Source organism: Alligator sinensis, unplaced genomic scaffold (genome assembly GCF_000455745.1).
Source record: "Alligator sinensis unplaced genomic scaffold, ASM45574v1 scaffold1369_1, whole genome shotgun sequence".
NCBI classification, from domain to species: Eukaryota; Metazoa; Chordata; order Crocodylia; family Alligatoridae; genus Alligator; species Alligator sinensis.
The window spans coordinates 266,411-286,759 of NW_005842875.1; the positions used below are offsets into that span (position 1 = coordinate 266,411).

The window sequence follows — 20,349 nt, forward strand, 5'->3', positions numbered from 1 at the left end:
GGGGCTCTGCCGTGTGGGCTGGCTGCGGCTGCGGAAGTTCCCTCCGGTGATTGCTGGCTCCGTAACGCACGCGTGGCAGGGAAGCGACCCCGGGGCCAGCGGCGTGTAACGCTGGGGAGTGAGCACTGCCGCATCTCGGCCCGGCTGCTCGGTGCCCCCGAGCGCCAGCCCCTGTGGCCCCCTGGCACCCAGGTGCTGGCACCCCACTGGGGAGGGCAGAGCCCAGGGGCTCGGGCAAGGCTGCTGGGGGTGAGCGGGGCCACATCCCGGTTTCCGGGCTTCGCCCCCCACCCAGGGCCGCGTGCTGGCACGGGGCAGATGCTGGGGTGTAGCGGGAGCAGGGCCAGCTGCTCGCGTGCGTCCTGGAGCTGCGGGAGGCAGCGCGGCGGCTGAGCCGGGGAAGGCAAGGTTGCAGTTCCCACAGCAACGCTGACCCAGCCCCTCGTGAACCGCAGCAGCCCCGACCACGTCTCTCCTGCGACCGGCCCTGCTTTGGGGCGTCCCTCACTGGATTTCCAGGGAAGTGGCCTGAGTGCCAGAGCTGTGCCTCGCGCGTGGCGGTGGCCGTAGGAGCTGCCCGTGGCCATGGCAGTTGCTGTTTGGGTTTGAAAGAGCAGGGCTGGGCTGGTGCTTTCCACTCCTTGATGCCAGGGGTTAAGCTTTCCTCCGGCGTTGTAGAGCTGAGCCCTTGTCCATGCAGCAGCCAGTGGGGGCCTGGCCCACGGCTCGCTGTCCTCGGCCGTGGGCACTGCCTCGCGTCTGGAGCACGGGCCTGCCACCTGCTTTCTCGTGCGAACAGCCCTCCTCTCCCCCGTCACGGCTTGGGAGAGGTGCTCGGGTAGCCTGGCCCGCTCCCTGACGGCGAGGGCGTCCCACGTTCCGGCCGTCCTGGGCACGTGCAAGGCCCCACGTTCGGTTCTTACTGTGGTTGCGGCTCCCGGGGCAGCCCCATTGCTCTGGGGAGTGTGCTCACGGGAATGGTGTAACCGCCACCGGCAGGGAGGTGCCCTTGGTCTGGTCCCCTCCCCTCCCTTCCCCTCCAGCCCTGCCTGGAGCCTGGGGGGGGGCTGGGAGCCAGCGAGCAGGCCAGGGGGATGCTACAAGCTGGCCTGGGGCCCCCACGGATCTTGCTTCGTGCCCAGGGCAGCCCTGGGGTGGGGGTGACCTGTGCTCAGCATGGGAGGCGACTTGGCCAGATTCGCTGCACCGTGAACATCCCGGGGCTCGGGCTGTGCTGAAGTGAGTGTGGGGCAGGGAGGGGGAAGAGCCCTGGGAGCTATCGGGGCAGAGCAACCAGGGCAGAGCTGAGGCTGCCGGCTTGTAACCGTGGGTTGTGGCTCTGGCACTCAGGCTGGTTTGCAAAGCTCGTGAAGCACGAGCGGCGTCAGCGTTGATCACCTGGCAGGGCTGGGCTGCAGCTCTCGGGGTGGCCCGGCGCAAGTGATGCAGGATGCGTGGCGCGGCATGGCGTGGCTGCTGCCCCCACGAGTATGCTCTGGCGAGTGTCTCCATGCACGCGTGTGTGGTGAGAAACCAGACTTCCTGCATGCGTGCTCCCTTTCCTGCTAGTCAGGGAGGCGGTGTATGCCTGGCTCTGGCCTCTGCTGGGATGCTCCCTGCACCATGCCACACTGTCGTGGCTTTCCCGGCCTTGCAGGGGGTGCGGGGTGGAGGTGCAGTGATGCCAGCTGAAGAGTGGGTCACTGGGTCTGTGGTGTGGTACAGGCGGGGGTGTCCAGCTCCCCCACTAGATCTGTCTCTCCTACAGTCTTCTGTGCTCTTTGCTTACAGGGGAACCTGCAAAATTGGCACGAGCACTTCGGGGCTGTCTGCGCCCGGTGGGAGGGCTGAGTCAGCGGGCGAGACGGCAGGGTCTGGCCCCCACCGCTCCCCGCCGCGCTTCCGCGTGCGTGTTCTTGGCAAGCACGCGCCGGCATCTAGCAGCACGGGAGGCATCTCCGTGACATGAGGCATCACTGCAGCCCTGCCTGCCGGTGAGTGGGCCCAGGCCGTGGGATGGGAGACGGGAAGGAACACGAGTGAAGCTGCTCCATCCATCCTTCCGGATGCCTAGAGATGCTCTGGAGCCCCGTGCTCCCCGAGCGCACGCTGCGGGCTGTGTGCGCTACAACACGTGTGTGTCGGGGGGGGAGCTCTAGCATGGGGCCCGGTGGGTGCCTCATGGCATGTGCATCACGTGTGGGGCCCTGGGCGCTGGCTGAGGGCCTGGGGCTGCATGAGGTGGGGCGTCTCCCCCCACCGTGCCCTGGGCTGTGTTTGCACCTGGGGCTGTTCTGGGACAGGGAAGCAGCAGCGTGACACCGCGGCAGCCTGCCCTGAGTTTGGCGTCCGGGGTGGGGGGGTGTCATGTCCCAGCTGTGGGGATCTGCAGGTGGCTGCTAATGTGGCACTTGCCAGCTGCCGCCTCCTCACCTGGGTGCCTGGAGCCCACCCTGGACCCTCCTTCCCCCGAGGTCAGCTTAGTGTCCCTGCTGGGCCAGGCTGGGGCTTGGGGGCTCGGGTTGTGGCTGTGTGGGTGGGAGCTGGGGGAGCCAGGGACCCCAAGTTGCAGCTCCAGCCCTGGGACTCGGACCAGCCTTTTCCTGTGGGCACAGGCCTGGGAGCTCCAGGCACCTCCTGGTGCACAATGAGCATGCTGCCCCCCCGCAGTGCTGACCCGTGTCCTCCCTCGCATCTGTGGTGGCGCGGGGCAGGGTGGCATGGCGTGGGGGCGCATGGGCCGGCAGAGCGTGGAACGAGCTGAGCAGAGCTGCTGCTTTGGGGGCTCGACACCTCCTTGCTCTTGGGGCCCCTGTGAAATGCAGGACATGCTGCAGAGGTGGAACTGCGCAGCTCGCCCACCGCCTGCCATCCCTGGCTCCGGGCTCTGGCCATGCTGGGCTCCCATGCATGGCCCGGGGGTGGCAGCCCCTCGGGGCCTGTTGCCCTGTGGGGGAACGTGGGCCCTGTTCCTGCACCATCGCTAACATCTTGGCCCTTTTCAGGCTCCCGGAGACGCTGCTGGCTGCCTTGCACTCGCCCGCGTGAGCCGGCAGAGGATGGAGGTGACTGGCAGCCTGTGGGCCAAGGAGCCTTCGCCGGAGCCAGGAGAACAGCGGCCGCGAAAGCGAGGATTACAAACGCCCTCACGCTGAGGGCAGTGCGTGCACCAGGCCTGCTCCCGGATCCCGGGGCTCCCGTGCCACCCCGGCCAGCGCCTCCCTTGTGGGACTTCGTGCCGAGATGCTCGCCCCCCCTTCCTGCGAGCTCGCGGCGCAGATGCCTCGGGTCCTGGCAGACGGCCGTGCCCCTGCCCCCGCGTGCTGAGGGACCTTGTGCGTGGGGCGTGGGGAGCGGAGAGGGGGCCACAGCTGGCGTCCGGACTCCAGCCCCCGAGGCAGCACGGCTGCTGCCAGCAGCCCGCTCGGCAGATCCGGTGCCACGGGAGCTGCTAACACCTGCTCTCTCCGGGCACGGAGCCTGCGAAGGGCTGGCCTGGGACTGCTCGTCGCTGTCCGCAGCGGGGCCCTGAGGGCCGACATGTGACTCCTGGCCCGCTGGGGTCGCGAGAGGTCTGGCTGCCGCAGCAGGGTCCCGGCGGGGACAGAGACCCGCTGCGGGCTGGTGAGACCCACCGTGGTGGCGCCCAGAGGATGCCGGCGTCCTGTCTGCCAGCCCCACTCCATGCTGCTGCCCAGGGGATGGGGCTCTTGGGCTTCTCGTGGACCCTGTCGCTTCTGCTCTGTGCCCTGGAGCGGCCGAGGGCCCTGGCCGTGCGCGCGGAGGCAGCGAGCCCTGGCCTGGAGCCCGCGGGGGACAGCGTGCTGCTGGTGGGCGGCCGCGTGAAGCGCGGCTGGGTGTGGAACCAGTTCTTCGTGGTCGAGGAGTACACGGGCACGGAGCCGCTGTACGTGGGGAAGGTAAAGTGACGGGGGTGCCTGCCTGCCCCGCCGGGCTGCCCGGGGCTGGGGCAGGGCAGGAAGGGCTGGGGTCCGGCCAGCAGTGCTGGGGCTGGGCAGGGAGGTGCCCAAAGCACAGCCACGAGCTGGGGACGGCTCTCGGCCGGGCAGGGGAACCGCTGGCCCGCAGGCTCTGGGCGGCCCGTCCTGAAGCCCGTGGTAGCGCGAGTGGCAGCGGGGATGGCGTGGGCCATGTGGGCTCGTTCTGGCCACACCGATGCCCCGAGCCCCCGTGGGGGCTCAGCCAGGCCCAGCGCGGAGGCTACAGCCTCGCCGTCCCCCTCCGGAGGAGGCCGGGGCCATGCACCTGCTTGTGCGGGGACGCCTGGCGGGGCCAAGGCTGGCGAGCCACCACCGCCCCGTGCCTGCCACCGCAGCCGCCGGCAGAGCCGTGCTCCTCCACGGCGGCGCTCGCTGCAGTTACAGTTAATTCGCAGCTCCCCCGGGGAGCGCCTCGAAGCATCAGGCCTTGTCAAATTCCAGAGGTAGCCTAGCAACAGCCTCATTTCCAAAATGAACCCGGGAACCTAAACGAACCCATTTTACAGCCCCTTTCCACATGGCTCGCCGTGTCGCCTGCCAGCCCAGAGCAAACGGCTGAGCCGCGCGCAGGTGCTCCGGGTCGATACCGCTCCGAGAGGCCGGGTGCAGCTGGCGCGGCGTGGCTGTCATCCTCCCGGGCGTGCCGCAGCTCCTGCCTCCTGGATCGGTGCCCCATGGCCTGGCCTCCTGCCCCCACCCCACGGTGCCCGTGCGGGAGGGGCTGGGGGCCAGGGGCAGCCTGCTCTCCCCCTGCTCCAGGTTGGGGCTGTAATCACCGGGAACCTGTGCGCCCCTCGTGGGAGAGCCCGGGCTGGGGTGGCCAGGAACCCACAGCCGCAGGTGCCCGCGTTGCCCCTGCTGCTCCCTGGAGGGTTGCGAGCTTCTCGTGGGCACTGCCGTGGCCCCGCGCCGTGCAGAAACCCGTGCGGGGCCGACGCAGCTGGGAGCTTTCCTGTGGCCGAGGCACTTGCACTGGTCCCGCTGGCACCCCCCGCCGGGAAGGCACGGCCACTGTGTTGCCCCTTCCACCCCTGCCCGGGCTCTTCGGAGGTCCAATAACATTTCCATACAATCTGGGCTCTTTGGCTAATCCTTTTTCTGAACTGTAATTTCCCCCGAGGCCGCTGTCAGTTTGATGTGGATTTCTTCGGGTTTTTTAAATAGAATTATGGGGTCAGCACTAGCTCCAAACTTCTGCATGTGGACAGATCTATTTTAGATAGAGATGGGGATTAAAGGGAAAAAAGCAGATTTAATTAAGTTGCTAATATTTAAAGAAAATTGATGAACTCGGGCTTTATGAGTTGGAGCAAACAGAGAGTGCGCCTTCATTACGGGCCAGTTTTTATTTGATTTTCTTTCTTCCTCAGTCCCAGCGTCATGTTTTATTTGTGTATCTGTGCTTTCTGCTTAATCGCTTTTCATAAGGAAAATGCACCTCTGTTCACATTTAATTTTGATTTAATTAGTAGGAAGTAATTAATGGCCTCGTAAAATCCCTGTTTTTAGCCCTTTTGGGCAGGGAAACAATTTCCCTCTTTAACAGACAGAGCCGGTGAAAGGTTCTTGTCTGCTTGCCAGGGGCCCTTGCCTGGCGCTGCCCGGACGTGCCTGCCTGGTCCCTAGGCAGAGGAGAGGGGCTGACACTGGCCCTGGATCCTGCTCACCGCCTGGGCACCTAGCCCTGTCCCAGGTGCAAACGGGGGCGAGGGCGGCGGTGGGCAGGAGGCACTGGCACAGCTGGTGCCGTCCACCCCTCCAGGGCTCTGCTGAGTCCCTCCAGCGCCCGTGCAGGGCGGGAGCAATGTGTGCAATGGGGCGCAGGGCTCGTGGCTCAGCCGCAGCTGGACCACGGCGCTCCTGCAGTCCGGCTGTGGGTGCTCTGTGCCTCCCCCTGCGCCAGCCTGTTGGCCGCACCATCTGTCTGCCTGGGGTGCCTGCCTGCACCCTGGGCCCGGGCGCCAACGCCAGCACCTCTTCCCTTGCACAGCACACGCCTGGGCGTGCCCTGGCCTGGTGCCCCGCGGCTCCCCACCCTCCCCATCAGGAGCAGTGGGGCCAGAGCTCATTTAATCTTCCCTGGTACATCCATCTCCCAGCCCCGGGGGTGCAGGCTCTGCTCCGGTTTGCAGGTTTGCTGGTGGCTGCTCCGGGGCGGTGGCCCTCAAGGCAGGGATGGGCTGACGGCTGTGGCTGGCTGCTGGCCGGGCAGGCAGGGCCTCCTGTGCCCGTGATTGAGCCTGAGCTGGCCGGTGGCATCGGAGGGGACGTGGAGCAGCCCCTGCGCTGGCCGCCCAGAGGCGATGGGGCCAAGGGGCAGGAGGTGGCGGGGGGGGACAGGTGGGCGGCCGTGCGGCTGCAGAGGTGGGGCATGCCCAGGCTGCAGGGCAGTCCCTGAGCGACGGGACGTAGGCTGTGCTAGAAAAGGGTGCAGGGTGTCCTCTCTGCACAGCCGCGTGCAGGCAGGGGTGTTTTCTGGTGGGCGGTTGCATTTCCTAGGTGATGGCAGGCAGGCGGATGCACCTCCTGGCACTGGGCAAGTATTTTGAAGCGCGCGGTAATATACAGATGATGTGTAAAAGGCCCCGAATTGTCTAATGTGTGGGCACCTCACTCATGAAATAAATAAATATATAAACTGTATCTAACAAGACAAATATAATGAAGGCGTCGTAAAAAGAGGCAGCTCTGGTATAAATTCTTGCTGGTGGAGCTGTGTGTCTGAAAGGTGGATTATAGAACTGCAGTTTGGAAGATTGAATGGCCCATAAACATTTTCATATTTCATTAGCCGATTAATGGACGGCTCTTTTTTTTTTGGCAACTTTGCTGATTCTCAGCAGAAATTGTGGGGAGTAAATGAAGGCGTCTGATGAAACCTTTCCGGGGGCCTGTCCCGTTATGGATGGTCCCAATTAATGCCCACGCTGCTCTCCGTAGAGATGCATTCTGCCTGTCCAGTTACTGTTAATAGATTTCTCATAAGTGGCTGGATTGTAAAAACCTCATAACTCAGTTTAATGCCACCAATAAAATTATCTCCGGCCGCCTGGCCTGGATTCCAGGCAGCGCCAGTTCTGCGGGGAGCTGCTGTTTACCCTTTCCCTCCCTCGTTTCAAATATTGTCTTAATTAGAAAACGAAGAGGAAATCGTTGGCCACAAAAGCAGCTTCCCCCGGGGCTGTTTTTCGCTCTGAACGCCGGGCAAGCCGCTCCGCTTCCTGCCGGCTGCAGCCAGGCCGGGGATTCTGCGCCTGGCGTGCGGCGTGTTTACGAGCTCCCAGGTGGAGAGCAGAGCGGCTCCGACAGCACAGGCTGCCCGCGAAGCAGGCGAGAGCTGGAGCAGTGCCGACAGGGAGAGCCAGCGCCTGCGCCCTGGCATAGCGGGCCCAGGGGCAGCGAGCTGGTGGGGGTCTGGCGTGATGGAGCCCCTTTCGCAGCGTAGCATGAAGGGGCCTGAGTGGGCTGGTGATGCGCCCCATCTCCATCCCTCGGTACCTGTTGTGTTGCGCTCTTGGTGCTCGTCCAGCTTGAGCCACGCGGGCTGATCTGTGTGGCTTGCATTTGGTGGCTGGGCGGAGGCTGCGCAGTGAGTTGGTGGCAGAGACTGGGTTCGACCCTCTCTAGGGTGTTGTTTTGTGTGCCCGAGCCCAGCTGGCCTGCGTGAGGATGGGCAGGGGCTGGACGTGTGAGGCACATCGCATCGTGTCAGTGCGGGACCAGGCTGGAGTGGGAGGTTGTGCCCAAGCCTGGGCACTGCTGTCTGCGTGGCACTGCCCTTGCCTCTGGCTCTGCAGCCAGGGGCTCCTGGGTGGGAGCAGCAAACAGGGCTCGGGCCTGCGCTAACGCTCTCCCTCTGCTCCTCCCTTGGCAGATCCACTCGGACTCGGACGAGGGGGACGGCTCCATCAAGTACACCATCTCCGGGGAGGGCGCAGGCACCATCTTCCTCATCGACGAGGTCACGGGCGACATCCATGCCACCGAGCGCCTGGACCGGGAGCAGAAGACATTTTACACGCTGCGGGCTCAGGCCCGGGACCGCCAAACCGACCAGCTGCTGGAGCCCGAATCTGAGTTCATCATCAAGGTGCAGGACATCAATGACAGCGAGCCCCGCTTCCTGGAGGGGCCCTACATTGGCAGCGTGGCCGAGCTGTCGCCCGTAGGTAGGTCCCCGCTGCTGTGCCGTGCTGCGCGTCTCGGGTACGGCACCATCGCCGGCCGTAAATCCCGGGGATTCCAGGCGCAACCGGAGCTAGGGGGAGCCAGGAAGGGAGAATAAATAAGGCGTCGTCAGGAAAACAAGTGAATAAATCCTCCGTGCTGAGCGCTGGCTGGGGCCAGGCGTGCAGCTCAGCCTGGCGGGCTGGCACGGGGAGCGGCTGCGCCGGATGCTGGCTCTGCTCCAGCAGCGCTGTGCGGGTCTCGGGGCAGGCTTGCAGGAGCAGGCCCTGGGCCCTTGCCCGTGGTGACCGGAGGAGGCAGTGGCAGCTGCGGGGACAGCGCCTCGCTCTGCCCCGGCCACATCTGCCTGGCAAGTGCCTGTGCTCCCCGACTTGTCTCTGCCCATCTGCACAGGCATCTGCTGAGCACCCATCGTCCTGGGCTGGGCTCTCCCAGCCTGTGCGGCGTACGGCCCCAGCACACTGGCTCCTCACGGCTTTTCTCACCTTGGCAAGCAGCTGACCATGGAGCGGGCCAGGTGCTGAGCTGGGGTGTCCTCCCGCCACCCCTCACCTGGGGGTGAGAGCAGAACCAGGGTGGGCAGAGTCGCTGGTTGTTTCCTGTCCCTGGTGTCCCTGCCCTGCGCTTTGCAGCCCTCCCGGCTTCCCGTGGGTGCCTGGGGGTGGAGGGCTGAGCCCAGCAGAGTGGCCTGGCCACACGCACAGTGCTCACACGTGCAAGTTCTCTTGTGCCACTGCGGTCGTGCTCTTCCAGCCCTGGGCTCCCCGTGCCACCCCCTCCGCAGCCTCCTGCGGCATGCACTGGGGCAGGCCATTGCTGCTGGGGTGTCACAGCCCTGGATTGCCCTCCCTGCAGCAGCCCCTCCCTTCGGCCCACCCCTTGCACGTCTGTCCTGTCTGAGGCACCAACCCATCCCATTCCTGCCCCCCGGCCTTGGCTCTGTGGCGCAGAGGTGATGGTTGTCTGGCTGCGTGCAATCCTTCCATGATGCCTACGCGTCTGCAGGGCTAAGCAAGGGCTGCAGCTGCGCTCCCTGTCCACAGGCTTCAGCTAGCGCCCAAGTCACCGTCCGTCTCCAGTCCCACTGCAGAAGCACCCCGTGGCCTGGGGGGGTGGAGGGGGCCCCAGCCAATGGGTGCTGCACGTGGCTGCCCTCATTCCCTGCCTGGGGCTGTGATATGTTCCGCCTCGTTACCCAGCACAGCTGGAGGCCCCTGGATCCAGCTGTGGTTTCTTGCTCTCTGACCCCTTGGGCTCCTGCTTGGGGTGCCATGCTGCTCCCCATCTGGGCCAGGCACCCCTGTGCTCACCGAGGTGGCCGCCGGTGTGGGGCGAGCAGGTGGAGCGCATGCACTGGCGCTGCAGCCAGGAACTGTAAATCAGCGCTCTCCAAAGGCTGCATCAAGGCACAAGACAGAGCCTGCAAAAGACTGACTGACATCAAACGATAAGGCAGGTCCCTCCGGGGAGTCGGCAGCAGATGAAAGGGGGAAGAGTGACAGGTGCGCGGAAGCACGGGAGGAGCTGCAGCCGGCGGAGCGGTGGAGCTAGGAAGGCCCAGAGGCCCTGGGAGGAGGCAGCGTCCCTGAGCCCCACTGATGCCAGAGGGCAGGGGGCTCCTGGCGGCAGAGGGGCCAGCGCTGCTCTCTGCAGGTCTGCCGTGGGCAGAGGCTCATTCATTTTAGGAAAGGGGTCTGGGCCGTGGCACCGTGAGCACCCGCAGGGGCACGTGGCCAGTGGGGCAGCGCCGTCTCAGCCCCACGCAGGATGGCATGCGGGGCTCTTTCTGGATATAGCAAATGCAGCCTGTTTGTTAGCTGGCTTGTTAAGGAGCCGTTCAACCGCCTCTGGCATCTTCACAGGAGTCATCAGACCGGGGGAGCTGCTGTGGGAACTTCCTGGCACCCCGAGCGCCCCGTCACCCCTCAACGAGGCCTCTCCCCATCCATGGCCGTGCCGCCAGCCGGGGTGCTGGCACCCAGAGCAGCCCCAGAGCTGTCCTGCTCCTGAAGGGCTATGGGGAATTAGATTAATTTATTTTGCTTGAACAACTTTTAGGAAGGGAGGGGACTGGCGACTCCATGCTCCAGACACGGCTCCGGCTGCTTTGAAAATCACTCACAATTATGGAGCTGCCTGATCAGAGGCTGATGCGAACAAGACGTATCAAAGGAGACGTGTCTGTGCGAAATCGAAGATCAGAGGCAGGGAGACGCGTGGCGCCGCAACATGAAAGCAGGCGATTCCTGCAAATTAAAGTGCTCAGAACTTGAAAGAGGGGAGAAGTGTTCGGAGCAGCACTGACGTGCCGCAAGCCGCAGCCACCACCCGGGAGGAGCCCGGGCCTGGGCGCCAGCGCTGCCCCCCAGACCTATGGGCACCCACACCCACCCAGCGCCTGCGAGCTGCCTGCTCGGAGGTCCCGTCACGGCAGGGTTGCCCGCGGGAAGGCGTGGAGCCCTGGTGCCGCCGGGCGCCGTCTGTGCCCGCAGCGCTGCATTGCATGGTGGTGCTGAGCATGGGCAGGGCCATCCCGGTGGGAGCTCGGTGCTTTGCCAGCTCCGTGCCCAGCCCAGCCCTTGAGCCACGCACGGCCTGTCCTGGGCACAGAGGAGAGTAAAGCACAGGGAGCAGATCAAAGGCCAGTGTTTGCATAACGAAGGAGGGCTAATTGGGGGGAACGGCATCCACTTTCCCAGCATCTACCAGGAAATTCAAACCAGCAGGGAGCAAGAGGAGAGTGCCAGAGAGGAGCTGGGAGCCTTGGCCACACACAGCCCCTCTCCTCCTGCCCTGGGGCCCACAGCAGCAGGCATGTGCTGGGCTGAGCCTGGGAGAGCTGGGGCTTCCCTGCTGGTGCCCCTGCCTGTGGGGCGGGGGCCGAGGCGGAGGGCTGGACAGGCCCTGGACCTCCTGGGGCTGCTGCGGCTCCGAGGTCTCCAGGCTGGCTCCTCCCTGCGCCTGTCTTGACACGCGGCAGGTCGATGGTGCAGGCTGGAGCACTGTCACTCGTGGCGTTGCTGCCCTGCGCTTGCCGCCGGAGCGGAGCGGAGCGGGGCTCAGACCTGTGCCTGGGGCCGGGGCCGGGTCTGATCCTGTCTCTGCTCCTGGCCGGGACGTCCTGCAGCAGCTGTCCCACCAGGGGCTGCTCTGGTCCCAGGCGAGGCCGGTGGAGCCGGAGCCGGAGCTGGAGCCGGGCAGGGCAGGGTGGGCCCAGGGGGAAGCCGGGCTCGTACGGCGGCAGCAGGATGGACCGCGGGCGCCTGGCCGAGTGCCTGGGAGCCGCAGGCACTTCCTCTCCCGACAGCAGCCTCTCAAATCCTTTGCGTTGCGGCACCGTTCCCAGGCTCCCCGGGGCTGCAAGCAGCTGCCAGCGGCTCCCGAGCCCTGCCCGTGCTGCCGTCTGGTGCGAGGTCTGCAGGTTGCACACGGCCGGCGTGCAGCGGCCCGGTCCTGGCGCGGGGCTGCAGGCCGGCCCCGGGGCCCAGCGTGCAGGCCGTGCGTCATGGGCAGGGTCCGCGGCACCCCCGTCCCACCGCAGTGCGGCTCAGCAGTCCAGACTAGAGGCGATTTGGCAGTGCGGAAAGAAAGCACGGGGTCAAGCCCCGACTCGGCACCAGCGCTGATTGCCGGGAGGGATCATTTAATCTCCCCACTGGAAGCAGAGGAAAGGGATTTGTTTAATGTGTAATCAGAGCGTTTACAGGCGATCCGACAGGTGGGTTTTAATTTTTAATACCAAGCGCTTGAAACATGAGCCAAGGCTGGAGGCAGCCGGGGCCGGGGACCCACGCATCAGCCGTCCGCGGCTCTGGTGGGCTAACGCCAGCCACACTTCGCCAGCTCAGCTCCAGGGTCACGGTGTGGCTGCAGCTCCAGGACCCCCTGCACGCTGAGGCCATCCGGAGCAGAGTGCAGGGCTGGACCCCGTGGCTCCCTGCTGCACCTGTGCACGTTCCCCGCCGGGGCTGGCTGTGCCGGGCTCTGCCTGCCCGGGCTGTGCTGCCCAGGATGCCGTTGGGCCCAGCAGAAGTCCTCGTCCCACCGTGCACCAGCGAGGGCTTGGCCGTCCCTGCCAGGTTTCATTAGCCCCGGGTTTTTCCAGGCCCTGCTGCAGCCAAGCAGGTTCCTGCCTGTTTGCCCCTGGGTGAGGGGTGCCATCGCTGCCAGCGCTTGCACAGTCGCGGCTCCCGGCCGGGACCAGGCACAGCTGGGCTCGGGTTCCCTTCCCAACGGCAGCGTGGACGTGCTCCGGGGCGCCCAGCCCTGGCACGCAGGAGGCCAGAGAGGGTTTCCCCGGCCTGTTGCTGCCCGGAGGAGAGCGCCCCAGGCGGGGATGGGGCGGGTGGGTGCCCAGGCCCCTTTCCCCCCTGCATCCGTGCGCGCTGCGTTTGCCGGGTGACGTGCATCGTAGCTGAGCGCTGCTGGAGCGGGCGCAGCAGGCCCAGAGCAGCGTGGATAACAAGGTCCCAGGAGCAATGAGGGAATTTGCCCCGGGTGAGTGGCAGGGAGATGGTGCCGAGCCCTGGGGCAGCGCAGCGGCTGCAGGCCATGTTGTGGCCCCTCGGGGCAGGGGCAGGGGCAGGGGCAGTGCAGCGGCCTGTGCTGAGATGCTCTGCGGTGCGGGGCAGCAGGGGACGGTGCATGGTAGCTGGGTAGTGTGGGGGCCTAGACCGCGTCTCTCCTCTCCGTGCCAGCACCTCTTGGAGCAGGAGCCACTCCTGGCAGCTGGGCTGGGCTGGGGCCCTGGCTGGTGCTCAGCCCTGCCCCGGGCACCAAGGGTCGGCCTCTCGGCCCCTTCTCCAGCGTGGCCCTGGTGTAGCAGGTGCCTACCAGGGCAGTGGGCCCCAGCAGCGCTGAGCGAGGGGCCGTGTTTGCAGCGCGGCGGGGCAGAAGTGGAGGCCTGCCCCGTGCCGTCGGTCCCACACAGCCCCGCTCTCCACGCCGCGTGTGCCCTGGCAGGCAGGAGAGGAGCTCACTAATGTCTCGGGACAAGCGCTGTGCAAAGGCAGAGGCTTCCCATCAACCAAATCCTCTGTCAGAGCCGCGGCTAAGCAGTCCCTGGGGACGGGGGCTCAGACTGTCTAATGCACCGGGCGCAGCAGCCGGCGGTGTGGCGGGGAGCGTGCACTCAGGCCTGGGCTGGGGGGGCTGCAGGACTCAGCCGTGGGGCAGGGCCTGCGTGGCTTCTTGCCCCCCTCTGTGCTGCTCCGGGGTGGGGATAGTTCAGCCAGGGCTGCTGCGGGTCTGCTGCAGCCGCCGAGGGGTGCGCGCAGCCTGGCGCGGCTGGAAGCGGGCGGGGAGCTGACCCGCGGCCCTGCCGGCTCTGCAGCAGCGGTGGTGGTGGTGGGGGGGGGGGCCTTTGGGGGGGTTGCTGCTTAACCCCCCCAGGATCTTCCCCCACCCCTGGGTGCTGAGCAGGGGTCTGGCCCCCGCCAGCCGGAGCAGGTATCAGCCATGTTGGGGGCTGAGAACGAAGGGCTGCATCCGCTGCGTCCTGCAGCCTGCCCTGCCCCTCCTAAGCATCCCTGGGGGGCCGAGGGCTGCTTGGACCCGCGCTCGCGCTCAGGGGTCTTGCAGGAGTGGGGGTGACCCCCGGCGGAGCCGGCTCAGGCTGTGCGTGGTCTGGTCCGTCCGTCCGTCCGTCCGTCCATCCGTCCAGGCTCCGCGGGGGCAGGGCAGCTCCTGCTCCATCGGCCACAGCATGCTTCACCCTTGCAGCCGGGAGAGAGTCGGGGAGGTTGTGCCCGAGCCATTAACCGTTATGTAGATGGGGCCAGCGGCGAGGGAGGGGCTGGCGCCCTGAGCTCATTTTACGTGGCTAATTATCCCTGCGGGTGCGAGCGCAGGATTCCTGGTCGCGGGGCCCGCACTGCTGCACATGATGGATGTTTGGGTTTTATTTATTGTATCTTTTATGGCGAAGGCAGATGCCAGGAAACTCAATCAACGGAGGAAGGTACATGCTGTCCTCGCTGCGGGCTCGCCTGCCTCCGGGCGGGGGCCTGACGCCTGCAGTGAGGGACCGGAGCCAGGACTCCTGGGTCCTCCTCCTGGCACTGCGGCGGGGTCAGGCCGGGATGGGGCCAGGAGCCCGGGCCTCTGTGCTGCATGCCCCTGACCGGTGGCAGGGGCCGTCTCTGTCCCCAGACCTGCAGTGGGGTTGATGCTCCCCCTGGCCTAGGGGCCAGCGTCGGGTGCAAGGGGCGGAGAAGGGCACAGCTGGGGGCCCTGGGACCACCGGCCGGGCTGTCCTGGGAGCCGTTCCAGGGCTGGCGGGCTGTGCCGCACGGCTCCCGTCAGGTTTGCTGCCCGTTGCCTTCCAGCAGCCACAGCTCCCTGCAGAGCCTCCTGCACCTGGCCCGGCTGGGTGCGGGCGCCGCGCGCTCTGCTCGGCACCCACCACATCCCAACGGGGCAATGCCTCTGTTGTGACCCAGGCCTGTCTGTCGCACACGGAGCAGCGGTGCTCCCGAGCCCTTGCCCTCACCCCGAGCAGGGGGTGGGGAGCGCGTTGCAGGTGCCAGGCTCATGCCGGGCGGTGGCGGGGGGCCAGGTGGAGCGGAGGGGGAGGGCAAGGGGCAGCCCAGTGCCGGTGTCCTCAGAGCCAGCAGCGAGCTAGGCTTGCCTCCGGCTCTGGATAGGCCTGGCAGGGAGCCGCGGGCACTTGACTGCCGGCAGCAGAGCCTAAACGGGCAGCTCCAGCCGGCAGGAGTGAGGGCCACGCACAGCGCCTGCTCTCACGGCCCAGCCTGGTCTGAGCTTTGCAGCCCGAGGCCGTGAGCTCCTCGGCCCCTGGGCGCTGCCCGAAGGAGAGTGCCTCCCACAATCAGCACGTCCCATCCTGAGCTGGGCCCCAGCCTGCTGCGCGGGCCGGCGCTGCCACCGTGGCGCCTGGCATTGGTGGGGAGGGTCTGTCGGCAGTGCGACGCTGCGGTGTGGCCTCGCCATGTGGCTGTGGCGTCTTCCTGGTGCAGGGGAATCGGCTGCCTCCCGCCTCCCCCAGCCCCTGCCTGGCTCTGCTTCCTCCATCCCCGCCCCAGCTCACGTCCGGGGTCCTGCCTTTGTCAAATTGAACATGATGTCAAATTAGAGCCATCACGGGGACAGTCAGTGTGAAGCACCCTGTTTAATGAGGCAGTGTTGAAAATCAATAACTTAATTGCAGCCGTTTGATGGACTTTTATCCAATTTATACTGCTCCTGCCCTGCTACGTGTGGAGCATGAGGACGTGCTGCTGTGTCTAGGCCTCGGGGAGGGGAGGGGGGGCGTCTGCAACGGCCCCCGGCCTCCGTGCAAGCTGCGGCAGAGGGAGCTGCCGTGACGGCCCCGGGCTCGGCCCCCCCATGTAGCCACACCCTGGGGGCTTAGCTCCAGGGGAGACTGCCCTTCGGCAGTACCTGAAGGGGCAGCCGGGCTGTGATGTCCCTGCCCCAGGCACCGTGCGGACCTCCAGCCCCTCCCCAGGCAGATGCTCCCAGCTGTGCTCCCCTCCCCAGGGCAGTGTGTCCTGTTCCCAGCCCCGCAGACACTGAGGCTCGAGAGCGATGCACTCCCAGCAGCTCCTCCCAAGGCAGCAGCATCCATCCCATCCTGCTCCCCTGAGGAGGGGTGCTGTCCCCACTGCTCTCAGCGCTGTGCACGGTCCTGCAGGCCACTTCCCTCGGCCCAGCTTGCTCACGCTCATCCCTCTGCTTTGTCTCCCCGGCCCAGGCACGTCTGTGATGCAGGTGATGGCGTCGGACGCCGATGACCCCACGTACGGCAGCAGTGCCCGGGTGGTGTACAGCGTGCTGGACGGCGAGCAGCACTTCACGGTGGACAGCAAGACAGGTTAGTGCCTGCCGGGCAAGGGGACTTGGTCTCCTGGGGCCAGGCACCAGTGCAGTGGCTGGTCCGCGCAGCCTGGGGTCGGGGCGGCTGGCCGGGGCTGCTCGGGGGGGGGCCGCGGGGCGCGGCGCAGCGCAGCACAGCGCAGCAGCCTGCCTGCAGGCGCGCAGACCTCTCAGTGGGAGCAGTTTAAATGCTACCAGAGGGGCTCTACCAAAGGCTGTGTTGTTATCACCAGGGCTTTGATTAAAGGTAACACTTTAAATTAAGGATCGGTTTATAAATGTTCTATTAATATTTAACGAACGCGCAGGAGAAGCTGCTCCGTTCCTTAATAACCGGTAATGGAGCCGTTGTAAAATGCGCCGGCTGTAAATCCCGAGCGGATGGTGCGCTGACAGCCCGGCGCAGAGCAGTGCCTTGCCGGGATGTTGGGGTGTGCGTTCTCCTGCCCTCCCGGCCAGGCCGCTCGTTACCTTTAACTGCAGCCTCACTTGCCGGGGAGGGAAGAGGCTTCAGCCTTAATCAGAGGTTGAAGGCACGGGGCGTGCAGTGAAGCGCCAGGAATTTATTGAGCGTCGGTAGGAGCGCTGTGTCCTGGCAGCATGCGGCTGGGCCCGGCACACCGGCTCCCCTCCGCAGCGGGTCCTGCAGCCAGGTGGCTGGGGCCCCGGACGGGGCGTGCCATGCGGATGCTGTGGCGTGGGCTGGGATGACTGGTCCCCGCGAGTCGATTGTGCAATCGCCTCCTGTCAGGCTGACATTTCTCCGTGCTGCTCTGGGCCCCGGGGAGGCAGCTTGTGCAGGTTTGAACCAGACCTATTCTGCTGTTGCTGAGCAATATGAGCAGGAGTGATGAGCAGGCTGCCTGTTGTGTGCACACAGGTGTAAGAGCTAGGGTGTGCATGCATGCGTGCGTGCACGTGCTTGTGCCGAGGCACGTGGCTTCTGAAACCCGGGGCTGGGGCAGGCGCACCTGGTGCCCCCAAGAAGCTCGTGTGAGCCGCCAGCGGTGGATGGGCACGAGTGAGGCCAGACGGGCATGGTGGCTCTTCTCTTCTGCGGATGGGGGCCGTGGGGAAGGGTGTCCTGCTGCTCCAGGAGGAGGCACAGCTGCCTCCCTGGGTCCTGTCCCAGCCAGCCCAGATGCCCTTCCTGCGCTGTCAGCACCATGTATGAGTGCCTTTCACCCCTCCCTGGTGGGTGGGTGTGGGGCTGGGGGGGAGCTGCTGTCCAGGGCAGCTCTCTGCCCCTCCTGCATGCAGGTGGGACTCGCACGGGTGCTGGGAGGGCTTGGCCTGAGTAAGGGCTGGGTGCAGCCTTGAGCAGAGGCCCAGGACTGGCCCCCTGGAAATGTGGCGTAGGACGGAGAGTGCAGAGCCCTGGAGCTCGGGCCACGCTGGCGCTCTGGCTCCTGCCTTGCACCCCCGGCCGGGGCCCTACGTGGAGTCCTGGGACTCCCAGCTCCTGGGATTCGACTACGTGGCCCTGAAACCCTCCTGCTAGACACTGCGCTGCGAAGGGGTTTGGGCTGGCTCTTCTCCAGACACTGATGCTGCTGGAAGAACGGACACCCTCTCCAGAGGGGCTGCTCTGAGCCGGCACTTGGGGCGCGCAGGCTGGTGGCCCTCAGCGAGCTGCCGGCTCCAGGACTCTGGAGATGCGCTGTGCCATGCCGCTCCGTGTGCCAAGCTGCGATCCCACTTCGGCTGCCAGCATAGTCGCAAAGCACCACGGGCATCCCCCGTCCCCAGAGACGGAGTCGCAGCCTGCGCAGGATGTGTCTGTTGGGGGGACGTGGGGTCGGCGGCGCTGCATTGGAGCCATGTCCCCCAGCCCCCGGGGCTGTTCTCCAGCTGTGGCCAGGGCTGCGGGCTGCAGAGGAGGGTGAGCACCTCCCTGTGCAGTGCTGCGGCCGGGAGCCCACCCTGACCCCTGCAGAGGCCCCGCATCTGCCCTGAGCACAAGGTTTAATTGCCCGTAGCTGCAGCGTAATGCGCAGAGCCACCGCTGTTATTAATGCTCATAAAAAGATCCATAAAAGCCTGGCACGTGCTGTTGCTGATAACATACGGCATGAAGAACAACGCACCTTCCCTCTGGCTGTGATCGGCCTCCACTGGGCTCCCGCCCCCATGCGGGCAGCTGTGCGGCACGCTCCATGCACACATCTTCCCAGCCCAGGTGCCAGCTTCTGCCCCCGCCTCCCTCTCCTGTGTCTGTCTCCCTCTCTCCGTGCCTGCATGAGAGCGACGTGGGGGCATGGGGAGAGGCAGGGCATGGCTGGTGCGCTGACTGCCAGGAGGTGGCTGGGCAGCCAGCTCCTCTGCCTGCTGGAAGGATCTGGGAGCAGCCGGGGGGTGCTGGGGTTTTGCTGCATGCGCAGCAGCACCTAGCGCAATGGGTCCTGCCTTGAGCGAGGTGGGCCAGCCGTGGGGCGCGGGCTGCCTCTGCTGGCAAGGAGCGTGGCGGGTGGCGATGGGGCGCGTGCACGCCTGCATCCCCGTGGGGCGGGGCGCGCCGCGTCGCTCGGCCCGTCTCCGCCGCGTGCATTGGAATGCGGGGAGCGCGGAGCACAACAAAGCGCTTGTGCTGCAGCTGAGCCGTGCCGGCATTTGTGGGCTTGGGAGGATGTGAAGAAAGAGCGTAATTGATGTTTACAAGCTCTCCTTGCCTCCAGAAGAACAGCAGCCCTGTGGCGTCTTCCAAGAGCCGCCTCCGCCAGCCTGTATTGTGTGTGCTCCAGCCCCCAGCGTGTGCCTGCACGTGCCCGGGGCCCTCCTGCCCGTGGCTCACGCAAGCACAGGGGCTGCAGGCACCGGGGTCGTGTTGGCTCTGGATGTGCCCATGGGCACTGTCTGTGGGGCCAGAGCACTGGCCCTGGCCTGTTGGGCAGGTCCAGGCTTGGGGACTGCGTGCGGCTCTCGCGTTCCTCCTCCTCCCCTCCCGCCAGCTGCGGGCTGCACAGCTGCTGCCAGCTGCCTGGCTCTGCTGGAGGTAGCAGCGGTGAAGTGCAGAGCTGGTAGTGCACAACCACAGCCTGCCTAGGGTGCAGGACGCGGCTGCGGCAGAGCGATTGCTCGCGAGGACGTGGTCAGGCTGTCCGGGAAGGTGTGCGACCGGCTCTGCACGGGCTGCAAGGGAGCTGTCCTGAGCACCTGGGCGGCAGTGCATGGTGGAGCCTGTCTGGCGGCAGTCGCAGCTGGTGCCAGCCCTGCGGCCTGGCAGATACGCAGCGAGCTCTTCACTCTGCTGCCTCTGTCTGCAAGGACGGCTCAGCACGCCCGTGCACAGAGCAGCTCCCCCCAGCGCGGGGAAGGAGCCTGTCCTCCGACGGGGGCGGGGGCTGTCACCAGGGCTGGGCCCAGGCTCTGTCCAGCTGTGCTGGTCTGAGCAGACCAGTCCCAGGAGCCTCCCCCTCGCCACAGCAGTGCAGAGACCTGGCCTTGGTCGAGACCTAGCCACCAGTGCATTGGCAGCAAGGGAAGCCTGGGCTGGGGCGTGGGGCCTCAGAGCTGGGGGGAAAATGTGCTTCTGCTTCTTCCCCAGAGTCAAAGGGGCCTGCTCCTGCCTGGCCCCTGCCCGGCGGCACCGAGCACGAGGTGTGTGCAGCAGTGCTCACAGGTGTGCCCTGACATGTGTGACCCTGCTCCTCCCAGGGGTGCCAGATGCCTGGGCCATTTTGGGATTGTGCTGTTGAGTGGGGCAGGGACAGGTGCTGGGGACGTACTCCTTGCAGAGGTTTCTCGGTGTGGGTGGGAGATCCCCGGCCCCTCTCCAAGGCATTGGCCCTTTAATGAAGTCCAGGACGGGGGATGTGTTTACTCTGCAAAGTGGAAATGAATGTTTAATGGCAGGAGGGATCTGGGATCCGGCGCTTCTGTGTGTTGTGGGGCTGGGGACGGGCAGACGCAGGGCTCCCTCCCCTCCCCGCAGCTGCCCCTGGGCAGGCAGCCTGGGCGCCAGGGTCAGTGCAAGCAAGGGGCTGTGGCAGGGTCGCTGTGCGCGGCAGGGACAGGCCTCTGCTCCTGGGACCGGCCCAGCCGCTCGTGCTGCGGCCGCCTGCTCCTCCCTGCCCCGCCACAGTGCCGGCCCTGCATCCTCGCGGCCTGCCCAGGGGGCTGGGACCTGTCAGCCTTGCAGCTACCTCCGCACAGAACTGAGTAGCCCACGGCGCTCGCCCTCTCGGGAGGCGCGCCCGTCTCGCCCACGAGTGGCTCCGTGGCGGGGAGCTGATGGTGGTTGTGTGATGTAGCGAGTGTCCCCTCGCCTGGCGACTGCTCTGCGATTCACCTGGCTCACGCTGGAAGCTGTGGGCGGCCAGCACCG

General features: G+C 66.2%; 1 protein-coding gene across 3 annotated transcripts in view; it reads left to right on the forward strand.

Moving 5' to 3' along the window:
• Positions 1 to 20,349, forward strand: part of CDH22 (cadherin 22) — a 72,028-nt gene that overhangs the window by 22,606 nt on the left and 29,073 nt on the right. Inside the window, exons 2-5 of one of the 3 annotated variants that reach the window (XM_025191997.1) lie at positions 1,792 to 1,994; positions 3,006 to 3,920; positions 7,876 to 8,170; positions 15,904 to 16,023. In XM_025191997.1, the coding sequence (XP_025047782.1) occupies positions 3,654 to 3,920; positions 7,876 to 8,170; positions 15,904 to 16,023 (682 nt within the window). In that variant the 5' untranslated portion in view covers positions 1,792 to 1,994; positions 3,006 to 3,653. Of the gene's footprint in view, positions 1 to 1,791; positions 1,995 to 3,005; positions 3,921 to 7,388; positions 7,496 to 7,875; positions 8,171 to 15,903; positions 16,024 to 20,349 lie in introns of those variants that run through there. The other 2 variants (XM_006035793.2, XM_025191998.1) reach the window with 2 other exon arrangements.